At 46.9% G+C, this 13,704-nt stretch overlaps 1 protein-coding gene across 1 annotated transcript; it reads left to right on the top strand.

The window, feature by feature from the left end:
• The first annotated feature begins 5,134 nt into the window (after positions 1–5,134).
• LOC120645367 (zinc finger MYM-type protein 1-like) lies at positions 5,135–6,834 on the top strand. The gene is made up of 3 exons (XM_039922159.1): positions 5,135–5,783; positions 5,882–6,764; positions 6,814–6,834. The coding sequence occupies exons 1-3, from the start codon at positions 5,515–5,517 to the stop codon at positions 6,832–6,834; spliced, it is 1,173 nt and encodes a 390-aa protein (XP_039778093.1). The 5' UTR covers positions 5,135–5,514.
• Positions 6,835–13,704: the final 6,870 nt, after the last annotated feature.

Below are 13,704 nucleotides of genomic sequence, written 5' to 3'. Positions count from 1 at the left end.
CCAGGGACTGCTGGCGGCTAGGGTTGGGCTATTGGGCTGAGCGCCAAAACTTGGCCCATCTAGGCAGGCCGCGGCGCGGCCGGCCAAGCCAAGCCAAGCCAAGCCCACAGCGCGTCGCACGGGCGGCTCGTCTCGGGGGCGGCGGCGGTGCGTGCGTGTAGATTCCCATGTCTCCCTTCAACTTCTCTTATGTAAGTATCTCACAACTCACTATTTAAGTTGAGTACCTCATTAGTATTAACACAATGTGGTACTAATCCCCTTTCCACTTAACAACCATTGTGGGCCTTTGAAGTTCTTTGATTAATAGACTAATAGTAGGCCAAGCCCAATTAGTCCAACAAGCTCTACGGTGCTCGCGGCCGGCGCGGCGGGGCGACGGGCGCCGTACGGGCCTCGATGCGTCGGGGCTCTCCAGCGGAGGAGGCGCGACGTGGAAGCTGGTATTGTAAAGTAGCCTATTCTACGTACATTCATTGCTAGATGCCCACATGTAATTTTGAATTACTGCACTTTTGATGTGATCACAAAATTAGAGGTGGCTTTCAAAGATTCTTCATCTTGATTTGGTATGTGGGATGGGCTTAATGAATCTTTGACATAGACAGTGTCGTGGTGTGCAAACCCACAGCCGGGTGGCGTAATGCACCCGCCTAAACTCAGAGGGTGAGTACTCGGGGGTAGCTAGTCTTAGTCCGACCTCGGGAGCAAGAACACAAGAACATGCGAGGGTTTAGAGTGGTTCGGGCCGCCGGAGCGTAATACCCTACGTCCACTGTGTGTTGTATTGCTTGTGCTCTCAAGAGGTTGAGAGCGTCTGTATCCGAGCTTGTGTTGTGACTTGAATCCCTGTTCTAACGTGCTCCTCCCTTTTATATCTCAAGGGAGGAGCGTACATAGGTGTTGGGTCCCCGACAGATGGGCCCAGCGATGTAGTATAAAATAACATACTGTACAGAGCATTATGGCGTTGCAGGCGACGGAGATCTTACTCCAGGATTTCCTTGCCTTGCTCGTGAGAATCCTCCGACCGGCGTGGCCTTGCCATGTCTTGTCGAAACGGCGCCAGGCGTAGCTTGCGGCGCTGCTCACCGTAGCCTGCCGCGTAGCTGAACGGGCCGTGTAGCTTGCGGCGTAGGCGACATGATGGAAAGAGCCTGCCGTCGTATCCATTTAATGCAGCAGGCGTGCTCTGCGCGAGCGCGGCGTCTGCGGCTGCACTGTTGTACCTCGGTAATATGCGGTCTACAGTGAGACATAACAAAAGCTGCCCGTGTTCTGCGGCGGCAGAGCACGCCCCAACCACCCCGTATTGAATGCGGTGGGTGGACGAGTCTTCCAGCGGAAGACTCGCGCCCGCGCCCGCGCTTGCGGGTAGGGCTGGAAAAAAAGCTCGTTAAGCTGGCTCGGTGGCTCGTTTCAAAATTGCTCCGATTATATTCGTTCTTTTTTTAAAATAAAGATTAGTTGATTTGGAACAAAAGTCAATTTTGGCAGGCTCGGCTCGGCTCGGCTCGTTATGCTCGATTTGAAGTTGCATATCAAACAACGCGGGAGACTATAATAAATACGAATATATTGATTTCGAAGAAAGCTCGAAAAAAGTCGAGGCTCGGCTCGATTCCACCCCTACTTGCGGGACACGTGGCATTCCCGGACCCCGTCTGGGCGGAGCGCTGGCGCGTGCGCTTAGGGGGTCCGGGAGGTACGTGGAAGTCCCGGAGCCACCTGGGGAGGTCCGTGCCTCTAGCTGCTGGTGCTGAGCATCCCTCCTCGGGGGACACGTGGCGACACCGGACCCTTCCCCGAGTAGGGGGCGGGTCCGAGGCCGTTGGTCTGGTGAGGTGGAGCCCGGGCAGCAGGGGTCCGGCTGCTCAGCTCCTTGGCGCGCAGTTGCGGATAACTACGCGAGTCCTACCTTGCTGCAGTAGGAGTGGGTATCCCTGCCACAGGGTACCGACATTCAGTATTGTACTTCTATTGCACTTGACTTAAAATTTAGTTCCTGAATACGTGTTTGAAAAGCTGAAACTTCAAAGCTTGGCTCAACTTTAAAGCTTGGTTCCTATTGTGCTGCAAGTTAAAGTTCCTGTTAGTACTCTATTAACTCATATTTCAAGTCCTTTTCTTTATAAAGGCCACGTTTTTTTTCCACAAAACTCTGAAACTTCAAACTTGGCCACTGCAATAAACTACCTGTTGATTGTGTGTTGTACCTCAGGGTGGGCATAATTAATCGAGAACCGAAAACTAAACCGAAATAACTGAAACCAAAATCGAAATAACCGAAAAAATCGGCTCCTACTCATGGATAACCGAATTAACTGAAAGCACCGAATTAAATAAAGCTTGCATTTTATAAGAGTATATTTAGTTTATATGTGATGTATCATACTTCAGTTACTATGTATTTCTCTTACTATATTTTCACTGTTCCCTTCTCAATTATTACTCTCTAAAATAGATGAAGTATTGTCTAAATTTGCTATAAAACATGTGTATTTTTCTTGTTATCTTAGCTTCTGGTAAAAAAAGTTCGGTTAGAACCAAAACCAAACCAAAATAACCTAGACTGAAATACTCGGTTAACAAAATTTTTAGGAACCGATCGGTTCCTATTTTTTGGGAACCGAATTACATCAAAAACCGAGGAACCGAACCGAACCGAATGTCCACCCTAAGTTGTACTTCTTCCTCCCTCCTCTTCATGAATGAGCTGGCATTGGCTAGTGGGTGTTGTCCTGATTCGCTGAGTGCCCACCTCTGGCACTCTAGCGCATCTGCTTCGTCAACACTCTCCTTGTTGGTGGTGCCATCAAATCAAATGCCGAGTTGTGTTTCCACCGCTTCTGCCATTCCTCTTCAAAGACTCCTCCTCTTGGACAGCATTGGATGACAGTACATGGAGCTCGGATCTGCTATCGGATGTCATCTTCTGCTTCAAGGGAGGTCGTTGTGTCCGATGAACCTTGGCTTGCATATCCTTCACCACCTTTAGTCCCCTTTTCGCTGAGCAGTCTCCCAAATGGAGGGCTGCAGCAGGTTGGCGTAGCTACGAGGAGTGGTGTTTTGTGCAATGGCTTCGATGTAACCGGCAAGTGTGCTATTTCGGTGGTGGCACTAATCAATGATCGATGGTAGTCTTTCATCTAGTGTTATGGCTTTATCTTAGATTTGCTCTTGATTCCTCTTCCTTTGTTGCACCCTGTTGTACTCTCCTTTCCCCCTAGCTTTTCCACAAGAAGCTAAAAATGTAATGTCTAATTTTAGCTGCCAAAAGCCCGATCAATGAAATTCAGGTGGGGATGCTCCCCCCCTCCCCCCACCGTCGAAAAAAATTAACAAAGGCAGACAAACAATGTCAAGCAACAGGCAAACTTCGGTGCGCTGGTGGAGGCTCAGCCTCGGAGGCGGGCCGCTGGCAGGCGCTCCTGGTGAGCGCAGACGTGGAAGGGCGGCTCCGAGAGGGAGAAGCCATAGTCCGGTCTAATGCTGGCCGGCAAAGGGCACACTTCTTATGAGGATTTCCTCCTTGGAAACTTTGTTGATGCGCTATGTACATGTCCTTGGAGTCGTCGGGTGGTACCGGAAGCCGTTTGAGAGATTTCTTGCCTAACAATATGTTGGTGTTGATATTAGTGACACTTCTTGATTTTTTTAGGGGGAGTGACACTTCTTGATGTCTCTACTCCCCGGAGGTGATGCCTATATCTCATCCTACCAGTATAGGCATAGATTTATTAAAAGATTCAGCAAGCAACAAATAATCCAGATCAGGCCCGGGCCCGTGGGCGCGTGGCCCGTGCGACCGTACAAGACCCATTTTCCTAGTACCCCTAATTTTTCTCTATAGCCCATCAGGGATCAGGCCCAACAATTCGTAACCGGTCCAAACGCGACCTGGCACTAGCACCTCGCAGAGTCGCCGATGACCAAAAGCCCGAGCCCCAGGAGCCCAGGACCCCACAATTGGCTGGCCGCCTGGCCCTCGCCGGTTCGTCTTCGACGCGTCGCGCGAGTTCCGACCTCGAGAGCCGCTCGCCGCACTGCCGGAGGCGGAGGACGCAGGGGCGGATTTGCCAGCCGGGCTGGCAGGGCTTGAGCCCCCCTACCCTAGCAGTGCCTTTGGAGCCCTCCCTTAGCCCCCCCCCCAAAAAAAATTCGGCAATTAACGAAGGGAACGAAGGGCTGGGAGCGTCGAGAAGCCTTCTGGGCGGAGGTTGAAGACGACCTGGATGTTTATTTTTTCCTGGGCCTTTTTTCATTAATTTCAGAGGCCCATCACTTGGCAAGTAGCCCAATAGCAAACAAATAACATACTGAGTCCAGAGACCAGAGGCCTAGTAGTTTCTCACAATCTCACCTCCATCGGCCGACACACTGATTGGGCGCCGCGCGACTGCGCGATTCGCGACGCTCTCGTAGGAAGAGGCGGCAGCGGGCGGCCTAGGGTTGCGCTTGCGCGGCGCCAGTGGCCGGCGGCAGCAGCGTGGGTGCGGGCGCTGGGCGTGCGGCGGCCAAGGGCTTCGACTGGTGAGGCGACCGGCGGCAGGGCCGCAAGGGCGAGTCGCGAGCGTGCGGCGAGCAGGCGCGTCGACGTCCGGCGAACCAGGAGTAGGCGGCGACCTGCGAACGGCGAGCCGGCGTCTGGCGAACAAGCGGGCGGCGGTGGCTGGCCTGCTGATCTGGGCATCCGGCAGCCTCACAGTTCCCCATTTCCCCAATCCCCATCGAGCCAGAGAAAGAGACAGTCAGACATAGGTATTTTCTTTTTCTTTATTTTTATGAACTTTCAAGCATGATTTATGAACACAAAATTAATTTTAAAATTTGATTGTGATTTAAATTGCAGATTGAGATTGTTCAAAATGTCTAAAAGAACATTGCGCACATATTTCCCCAGTACAAGCGGTACTGGTACATCAGCAACTCCAGGCACTAATGATAGCACAAATCAACCAAAGATACGTAGAGTGGAATTTAGTCAATCCGATGTTGTTGGTGATCTAGGAAAGCGCAAACCAATTGAAGAATATGCACATGAAATTAGAGACCAAGTAAGAAGAGCATATGCTTTGAGTGGTCCAACCCAACCTCGTAATTTTATCTTTTTTCGCAAATGGCAAACTGGTCAATGGAGATCATTTCAAAAAACTTGGTTTGATGAGTTTGATTGGCTAGAGTATAGTGAGAAGAAGGATGCAGCTTATTTCTTATATTGTTATCTTTTCTTTGATCCGGGGAAGCCTGAAAAATTTGGTAGCTCTGTCTTTGCAAAGGATGGGTATGTTAATTGGAAAAATGCTAAGGACACATTTAATCAACACTCTACTTGCAAGACTCACAACAATGCTAGGCTAAAGTGTGATGACTTTATGAACCAAAGAACAAATGTCGGTAGAAAAATCCAGAGAATTAGCAAAGAGGAAGAGAAAAGATATGAGATTCACTTGAACTCTTCTATAGATGTAGCAAGATTTCTCATAATGCAAGGTGAGGCTTTTCGTGGACACGATGAGTCCTCTACTTCCAACAACAAGGGTACATATAGAGAAATGGTTGATTGGTATAAAGACAAAGTTGAGATTGTCAAGGATGCATATGATAAAGGTGCAAAAAAATTGCAAAATGATATCTCATCATATACAGAAGGACATAACAAAAGCATGTGCAGAGGAAGTCATGTCAATAATTATGGATGAGATTGGAGATAAAAAATTCTCTGTGTTGATTGATGAGTCCCGAGATGTATCAATAAAAGAACAGATGGCTGTAATTCTGAGGTTAGTAAATAATAGCTCTATTTTTGTATCTCGACTTTTACTTCTACTTGTACTTGTACACTTGTACTAACATGGAACAAATAAAATATGGTTTGCAGGTATGTGAATGATGAAGGGAAGGTGATGGAGAGGCTTCTTGGACTTCAGCATGTTGAGAGATGTACAGCTGCTGCATTGAAAGAAGGTTTGGTCAATATGCTTGACAGTCATAAGCTACCAATCTCTAGGCTTCGTGGGCAAGGATATGATGGAGCTTCCAATATGAGAGGTGAATTTAATGGTGTGCAAAAATTGATTCGAGATGAAAATCCTTATGCTTTCTATGTGCATTGTTTTGCCCATCAATTGCAATTAGTGGTTGTTACAGTTGCAACTTCTACTCCAGCCATTGCAGATTTCTTTAACTATGTTTCTCTAATAGTTAACACTGTCGGTGCATCTTGTTTGAGAAAGGATGCTTTGCTTGCAAAGCATCATGACGTGTTGTTGGAGAAGTTGGAGAGTGGGGAGATCAACACTGGAAAAGGTTTGAACCAAGAATGTAGTCTAGCAAGGCCCGGAGATACTAGATGGGGTTCACATCTTAAAACTTTACTTCGTATTTTGGTGATGTGGGAACCTGTCATAGACATTCTTGAGATAGTAAGGAAAGATTATGTTAAACCAACAAGTAATGGGGGAGCATTTGGTTTAATTGGTAAAATGGAGAGCTTTGATTTTGTGTTCATAATGCATTTAATGATACAATTGTTGAGCATCACAGATTGTCTGTCACGTGCTTTGCAAAGGAAGGACCAAGACATTGTTGAGGCAATGCATTTGATCATAGATGTGAAAGAGCAGTTGCAGGATATGAGGGATAATGGATGGGATCCATTATTCAAAAGAGTGAAAGAATTTTGTGATAAGAATGAGATTGAAGTGCCAGATATGGACAAGGAAATAAATGCTAGAGGGATATCTGCACGTAGAAAGTTAAAGGTAACAAACATGCACTTCTACCATGTTGAGGTTTTCCTTGCTGCCATAGATGCCATTTTGTCCAAGATGAATCATCGATTTGGTGAAGTTAGTTCAGAATTATGCTATGTGGATAAGCTTGTGAGACTTGCTCAAATTTATGCTATGGATTTTGATGTTGGTGACCTTATTCTTTTGCCAACTCAACTGAGAAGTTTTGTCAGTCGTGCTAGAAGAACTCAAGATTTTCTTGGATGTGTGGAGCTTGGAAAGGTTGCTGAAATTATGGTCAAGACTGAAATGAACACATCTTATCCATTGGTGTATCGGCTCATTGAGTTAATATTAATTCTTCCGGTGGCAACAGCTACAGTTGAGAGAATATTTTCTGCTATGTCTATTGTAAAGACAGATTTGCGTAACAAAATGGGTGATGAATGGCTCAATGACTTAATGATATGCTACACTGAGAAGGAGATATTTAGAAGCATCAAGAATGACAAAATCATAAAACGGTTTGAAGACATGAAGGACCGGCGTATGTTAGTGCCTCGGAACAATTTAGTGGTATGATATTCGTTCTCTTCTACTTTCAAAACTTTAAAGTTACATACTTGAAATTTGTATACTAATTTTTCCCCTTATATATAGATTTCTTCTAATGCTTCATGAAAAATACGGCAGCGGGAATGCGTCCTCAATTCGTCAACGATCGATCTTTTGTTGGTTAGTCATAACTCATAAAAATTGTATCTTTCACATCTTACTATGCGTTTTATGATGCATTTTCGATTTTTATCTAAGTTATCATGTAAAACATAAAAAAGTACAATATGTTAGCTTTATATGAGATATAACTAAGTTAAGTTCTTTCGTTCAGCCCCTCCTAAATTTTTTTTCTGGATCCGCCACTGGGAGGACGGACATGGCACTATGGCAGTCTGTTCGAAGGACCAGGAGGACCTACACCCACGAGCTTGATGCAATGGCGGCGTGACCTGGGACTGGTAGGCGGTAGCCCGTGTCTGCAACTAGAAGCAAATTTTTTTTAGATTGAGGTTAAAACCGACCTTTTATATCCACGTTATGGATATACACGGGGTACGCTAGTTCGCGGGCGCGTGCCACGACGGAAACAAGCGAACGATTTCCGACAAGCAATATTTTTCCCTGTTCAATCACCCACGTACGGACAAGCCGCTCGTTTTCTTTCGGTGCCACGCAAGTGCACACGCACGACACGGCTCTGCTAATCGGCCCGCACCTGCCGGGGGATTACGAGTGCTCCATTTCACACAGCATATAGTTTTATTTTTTGAAAAAAGAAATTTCCACAATTTTCTATATTTAGAAAGTTACAGCTTATGTGTATAATTTAATCTTTTCAGATAATTATGAGATGATTTTTTAGCATAACTTTTCAGATAATAATTTCTCAGCATATTTCTACGATATGCATAAGTTTTACCTATAATTTTTCCAATCAAATTTTTGTAGGATAATTTTTCAACATAACTTTCACGCCACGTACAACTTTTACTCATAACTCTTCGAGACTACTTGATTTAATTTTGAACATAACTTTCATGTAAAAGTTATGAGAAAAATTTCTCACACAACTTTGATACATAATTTCGGCATGCGTACGTAAAAAGTAAGTTCTCGATATAACTTTTTAGCATGTTTTGTACAATATATTTATTGGAAGAACATCTTGGAAACACAACATAAACAAGGTAAACAAAAAGACTGGAGAAAGGAAAAGAAAGCAACTACTAGGTATCGCAAAATGTAAAGGAAAAATTTTAGAAAGGAAAAGAAGAAAAGAAAGTAATTGATACCATGCACATCACATTAATGTGCGTGCGCTGATATTAATTAACCGTATTGGTGATATAGTTTGAATATACATCACATTGATGATATAGCCACGATTGCTACACACGTGGAAAGGCAGCAATGATTGCTGCTTGCGGGCGGCTGGATCGATCGCTGCAAAGCTTGTTGGTACTCGCTTGCGGGATTGGATTCGCGGATATACACAGCTAAAGATTACAAGAGATTTTAAACTCGAAACCTCAAACGGAGGGTTACAAACACAAGAAGAAAACTCTAAAATGAAGAAAGAAGCTAAAAGACTACGCTTTAATATTCTTTTCCACTCACGTTTCAATCTTGTAATATCTTTACGCAGCATCAATTTAACATCTCTCGCCTGCTTGGAAACTTAATGCCTGATTTGTACGTTGCATGCCAAATTCTTTGCAAAAAGCATTACAACAGCGCCTCATGGGAGGAAAACGACGCCCAAATAGCATCGCCGATGTTGCCCAGACACAATAGTCAAGTAAAGCTTTCGCTCGAAGTTCTTGCTAGACAATATCATCGTCGCTACGGACAAGTAAGCCATCTGATGACCATCGCAATCTCACAAGCCGAACTGAGTCGGGTGGATCAGATCACTGGCCGCTCTCATGGTGACGACCAAGAGCGCCAATGGGTGGTCCAACTCCAAGGGCGGAGCCTTCACCGGCGATAGCCGCTGTAGCCTAGCCATATTGTCGCGTCGGCACTCGGGCGAGGCCCTGGATCCGGTGCCGACCCCCTGCCCCACACTCCGGGCACCTGCAGGCGTGCCACAGCTGCATAGCGGCCACGCGCCTGCCCGCAGGGAAGGGGCCGCGGTGGAGTAGCGCAACAACCGCCCAGGTCGCGCGAGGGGCGCTGGATCTGGGCCGAGGAACGCAAGCCGCTGGTTGCCGGTGCCGAGCAACTTGGTGAACGCGAGAACAGATGGAGCAAAAGGATTCGGGGGAGATGACCCTACCACCACCTTTATGTGTAGATGTATTCTACTACTATGCCCCCTTTGGGAGCGCTCCGCTGCAGCGGCTCCAGCTCCGTGCTACAGTGTCGAAACACTGTGCTACAATGTAGCACGGAGCTCAAACAATTCAGCTCCACGCTACAATCAACTGCGAGAGGGGAGGAACTGGTGTAGCTGTGAGAACGTGGCTCCTCCGGCTCTACGCTAGCGCTACAGTTGTGGAGCCGGCGCTACATGGCCTATATAATACATTATACCGTATTCATTATTTTAATATTCTAGTTTGTTGACCTACTAGGCTCTGCTTATAAGAGTTTCGTACCGAGCCCGGTTTACGCCGACCTGGCCCTGATCTAAATATCAAATTTCTAAGGAAATAAGAGATGCGATGGATTGATACCGTGTGAATAACTTAATCTTCTAGTTTTCTTTCTTTATTTTATGTCTTTTTATATTTGTGAAATGTCACTCTTTTGGCTGCAGTCATTCCCATGTAAATGATCAAGGCCGGAACTTTTTTTCATAATCTAAACTAACACCTTAGAAACCGTGCGAATACATCTACAGTTCAAAGTTTCTCCCTTCATATGAATTTCACAATCCTACAGCCAACGGTACGGTGGTAGGTAACTTCGTCTTAATTCTTTTTTGGGTCCTTCGTTTTGTGTGAAACTTATGAGCAAAGGTTGGCTGCTAGGGTCGGAGTAGCCTTCGGACTGCTGACCAAGTTAAAATTAGCTAGGCCTAGCTACATGACTTATTAGGCGTTGTTGAGGTCGGCCGGGTCAAGCAGTTGCTCGCCATGGCTGGTTTTGCCGAGGAAGCCGGCATGGGACAGCAGCAGCCACAGGTGCGTGGTGAGCTCCCCGCGCCCCTGGAGGTAGATCTTGTGCTTGGCCGACCTCGTCGACGCCGACAGGTGCAGCAGGAACCCCGCCCAGAACCTCTCCAGGCGCCCCCAGAGCTCGACGGCGTCGTACGCCGACCCGAGCTCCTCCGACAGCCGCGCGCCCATCCCGGCGATCGTCGTGCTCGCGGTCCCGTCGCGCGCCAGGGAGCCGAGCCTGCCGGGGATCTCCCCAGCGGCCGCGCACTCGGCCAGGGCGCCGCGGACCTCGCCGCGGACGGCGCCCAGGACGTTGCCGGCGACGAGGCCGTTGTCCGGCACGAGCGCCTGCGTGGCCAGGTAGGCGCAGTAGTTGGACAGGGTGACCGCGGCGACGAGATGCGGCCACGCAGCCGCGAGGTCGCCGGTGAACGACGGCGGCGTGGCCGGCAGGTCGTCGACGGCGCCAGCCGCGGGCTGCCCGGCTTCCTTCAGTAGCTTGATGTGGCAGAGGCCGGTGGCGATGTGCCAGACTAGGATCTTGTGGGTCTTGCCCCGGAGATCGGCGGCGGCATCCTCGATGAGCGGAGGTGACGACGATCCGTCAGCATCGTCGTCGTCGTCGTCCACGAAGGCGTTCCGGAAGTAGGACCATAGTCACAAAGTTCCTGGGTCGACCGGGTCGAGGAACGGGATCGAGGGTCGAGGGTCGTCACTTTATAAAATTATGGTACGAAGGGGGTATACATCTATGGAACGATAAATTATTATGTGGGACGCGACCCTGATTCATCGGGGTCGATATCTTCGGGTCGATAAAGACAAAAACTATATATATGCTACTAATGAAGAAACTAATCTGCACAAGCATATAAGAAACATATAAAAGAGTACATTTAGACCATGCTACACGTACTCAGCTCATTGTCTAACAAAAACCACACCAATCCACTGTCCTTAACCTCCTTATCCCAATTAAATCTGTTAGCAATGGGGCTGCGACCCCTTTCAAACCGGGACACGATCCAACCTTGAATGGGACACTGACCCTCTTCGACCCCGACCCTCGAATCGGAACGACATTCCCGGGTCGAGGGACGAGGCATCGACCCCGAATCCTGTGACTATGAGTAGGACATGAGCAGACTGTCCATCTGCTGAGCCCAAGCTGATGATGGCTCCCAAGGATCGCTGCGATCTACTCCAGGAGCAGGAGATGATGGAATGTTGTCGATCAGGTTCTTCATTGACTGGAACAGCGCCCTCTTCACCTCGCTCTGCAGCTTCACCTTTCCTCGGGATGAAGGCCCGGATTCCGGGCCACCGGGAGCAGAGTCGAGCAACCGCCGGGTACCTGCTTCTCGGCATCGCCGCCGCCTGTACTGGACGATCCGCTGATCCCAACGGCCCCGGCTGATGATCCGGAACATTATCCTCGCGAGCTTCTGACTCCGTCACCGCCATCGCGATCTGCCACCGACGCCGCTGCAGTTTGAGCTTGACTTAGTGGCAGATGATCCGGACCTTGGTCCACTGGGAGAAGACGTAGATGGCGGCCTCCATGAGCTCCCGGAAGAGGACGACGGCGATGACGCAGTGGGCTATCACTATGAGCACCCCGTGAGTGATCGTGACGTGCTTTTGCCTCCCTCCCCTGCCGGCGGCGGCGACGGCCGTGCCGCTGCTAGGTATGTCGCCGACGGCGCGGAACAGGTACAGGACCTTCGGCTGGTCGCCCCCAAAAGACTTCTTTTGTGGTTAGAATTCCAGCTGGTTGGGAAGCACAGAGTATTAGCGTTAGTCAAGTTTCATATTGTGTACATTGTTTTAGTTTGACTATTAGGGGCTAGAGGAAGTTAATCTTAATTAAAGCTATTACTATTAGAGGCTAGTAAGTGAATCTTAATTAAAACTACTATGATAACATTCGAGGTTATCATTACCTTTTTTTCCCCTTCCACAGGTTCATGTCCTGACCTAACTATATACTTCCTGCGTTCCAAACTATAAGTCATTCCAAGAATTTTGGAGAGTCAAACCATCTCAAAGTTTAACCAAAATTATAGAGAGAAATATAAAAATTTATGACATCAAATAGGTGCACTATGAAAATATAGCTAACAAAAAATCTAACGATACTTAATTGGTATTATAAATATTATTATCTTGTCATATAAATTTGGTCAAACTTGAAAAACTTTAACTCTCCAAATTTTTTGGAATGACTTATAATTTGGAATAGAGGGGCAATATGACATCGTATCCTGCAACAAGCTAAGAGCAGTGAAGCTGACCAGCTCATAAAGCTGGAGCCGGAGGAAAAAGGTGACCTTCAGGCTTGAGCATTAGGATCTCACCTTCATCTTCAGTCCAGTGTACAAAGAGAAGGATTATAATCTTGCAATCTCATAATATCCATTTTTTTGGAAAAAAAAACTTTTGTACAATGCGCGCGCCACCAGCACCTTTGAGAAGATTAAAGTGCAGAGCATCTTCCAGCCCTCTGGTAACCATATATGGGCATATGGCCAATCATTTTTCCCTACATCAGATTTTGAATAGAAAATATGCTGCCACATGTTGAGATGCCCTTCTGTGTAAGGGCGGAGCTGGAGAAATTATGGAACAAAGTTGAGATATTTGGCAAAGCTAATTCCATATGTATAATTTTCAGTCGACGTGCACACAAGGCATATGTTGTTATTTATAAGTGTAAAAAGATTGCAAATTTTTCCAGATTTTCGGATATATATTTAAAACCAATTTTAAAAATATTTTAAGAAGCTAGAAACTGTGATTAAAAAATATAGAGAACAAAAAAAATCCAATTTAAACTTTAAGAATTTATTTTTTAATGTCCCAAAAGTTCCACAAGGCTTGTACATAAAAAACTTAATAGCTAATCAATTTGAAAACGACCTTATACGGGTATCTCTTTTTCTCACCCTTGGGGCTCGTGCCTTTACTAATTAGCTTAAGGTATTATACGGCACGAAGAGAAGTGATACAAAAAAGTCGGTTATAGAGAAAAAACCGACTCGAGACAATCCGACATACTGGACTACACAACCCTCGTTGCGCGACCCGGAAGCCTACCTAGTTTACACACCGCCGGCTCAAGGCACCTAAACCCTGCTTGAAACCAAGCAACATTCTCATCGTACACCCATATGAGTACATCATCGACCGTACGCATGTAGGATCAAGAACACAGACTAGAGGGGGGGTGAATAGGCGGTTTAAAATCTAAAGCCAACAACACTAGAGAAATTTAATTAGTAACAAAGGAAAGCCCTAAGTCAAGCTAT

Source organism: Panicum virgatum, chromosome 8K, assembly GCF_016808335.1.
Source record: "Panicum virgatum strain AP13 chromosome 8K, P.virgatum_v5, whole genome shotgun sequence".
NCBI lineage: Eukaryota > Viridiplantae > Streptophyta > Magnoliopsida > Poales > Poaceae > Panicum > Panicum virgatum.
This window is presented reverse-complemented; position numbering and strand designations above follow the sequence as displayed.

Excerpts from the sequence above, each read along its gene's own strand:
- LOC120645367 (XM_039922159.1), top strand. The coding sequence starts at position 5,515 with ATGAGTCCTCTACTTCCAACAACAAGGGTACATATAGAGAAATGGTTG. Across the intron at positions 5,784-5,881 it reads CAGATGGCTGTAATTCTGAG|GTATGTGAATGATGAAGGGA; the intron begins GTTAGTAAATAA and ends TATGGTTTGCAG. Across the intron at positions 6,765-6,813 it reads CTGCACGTAGAAAGTTAAAG|ATGCCATTTTGTCCAAGATG; the intron begins GTAACAAACATG and ends TTGCTGCCATAG.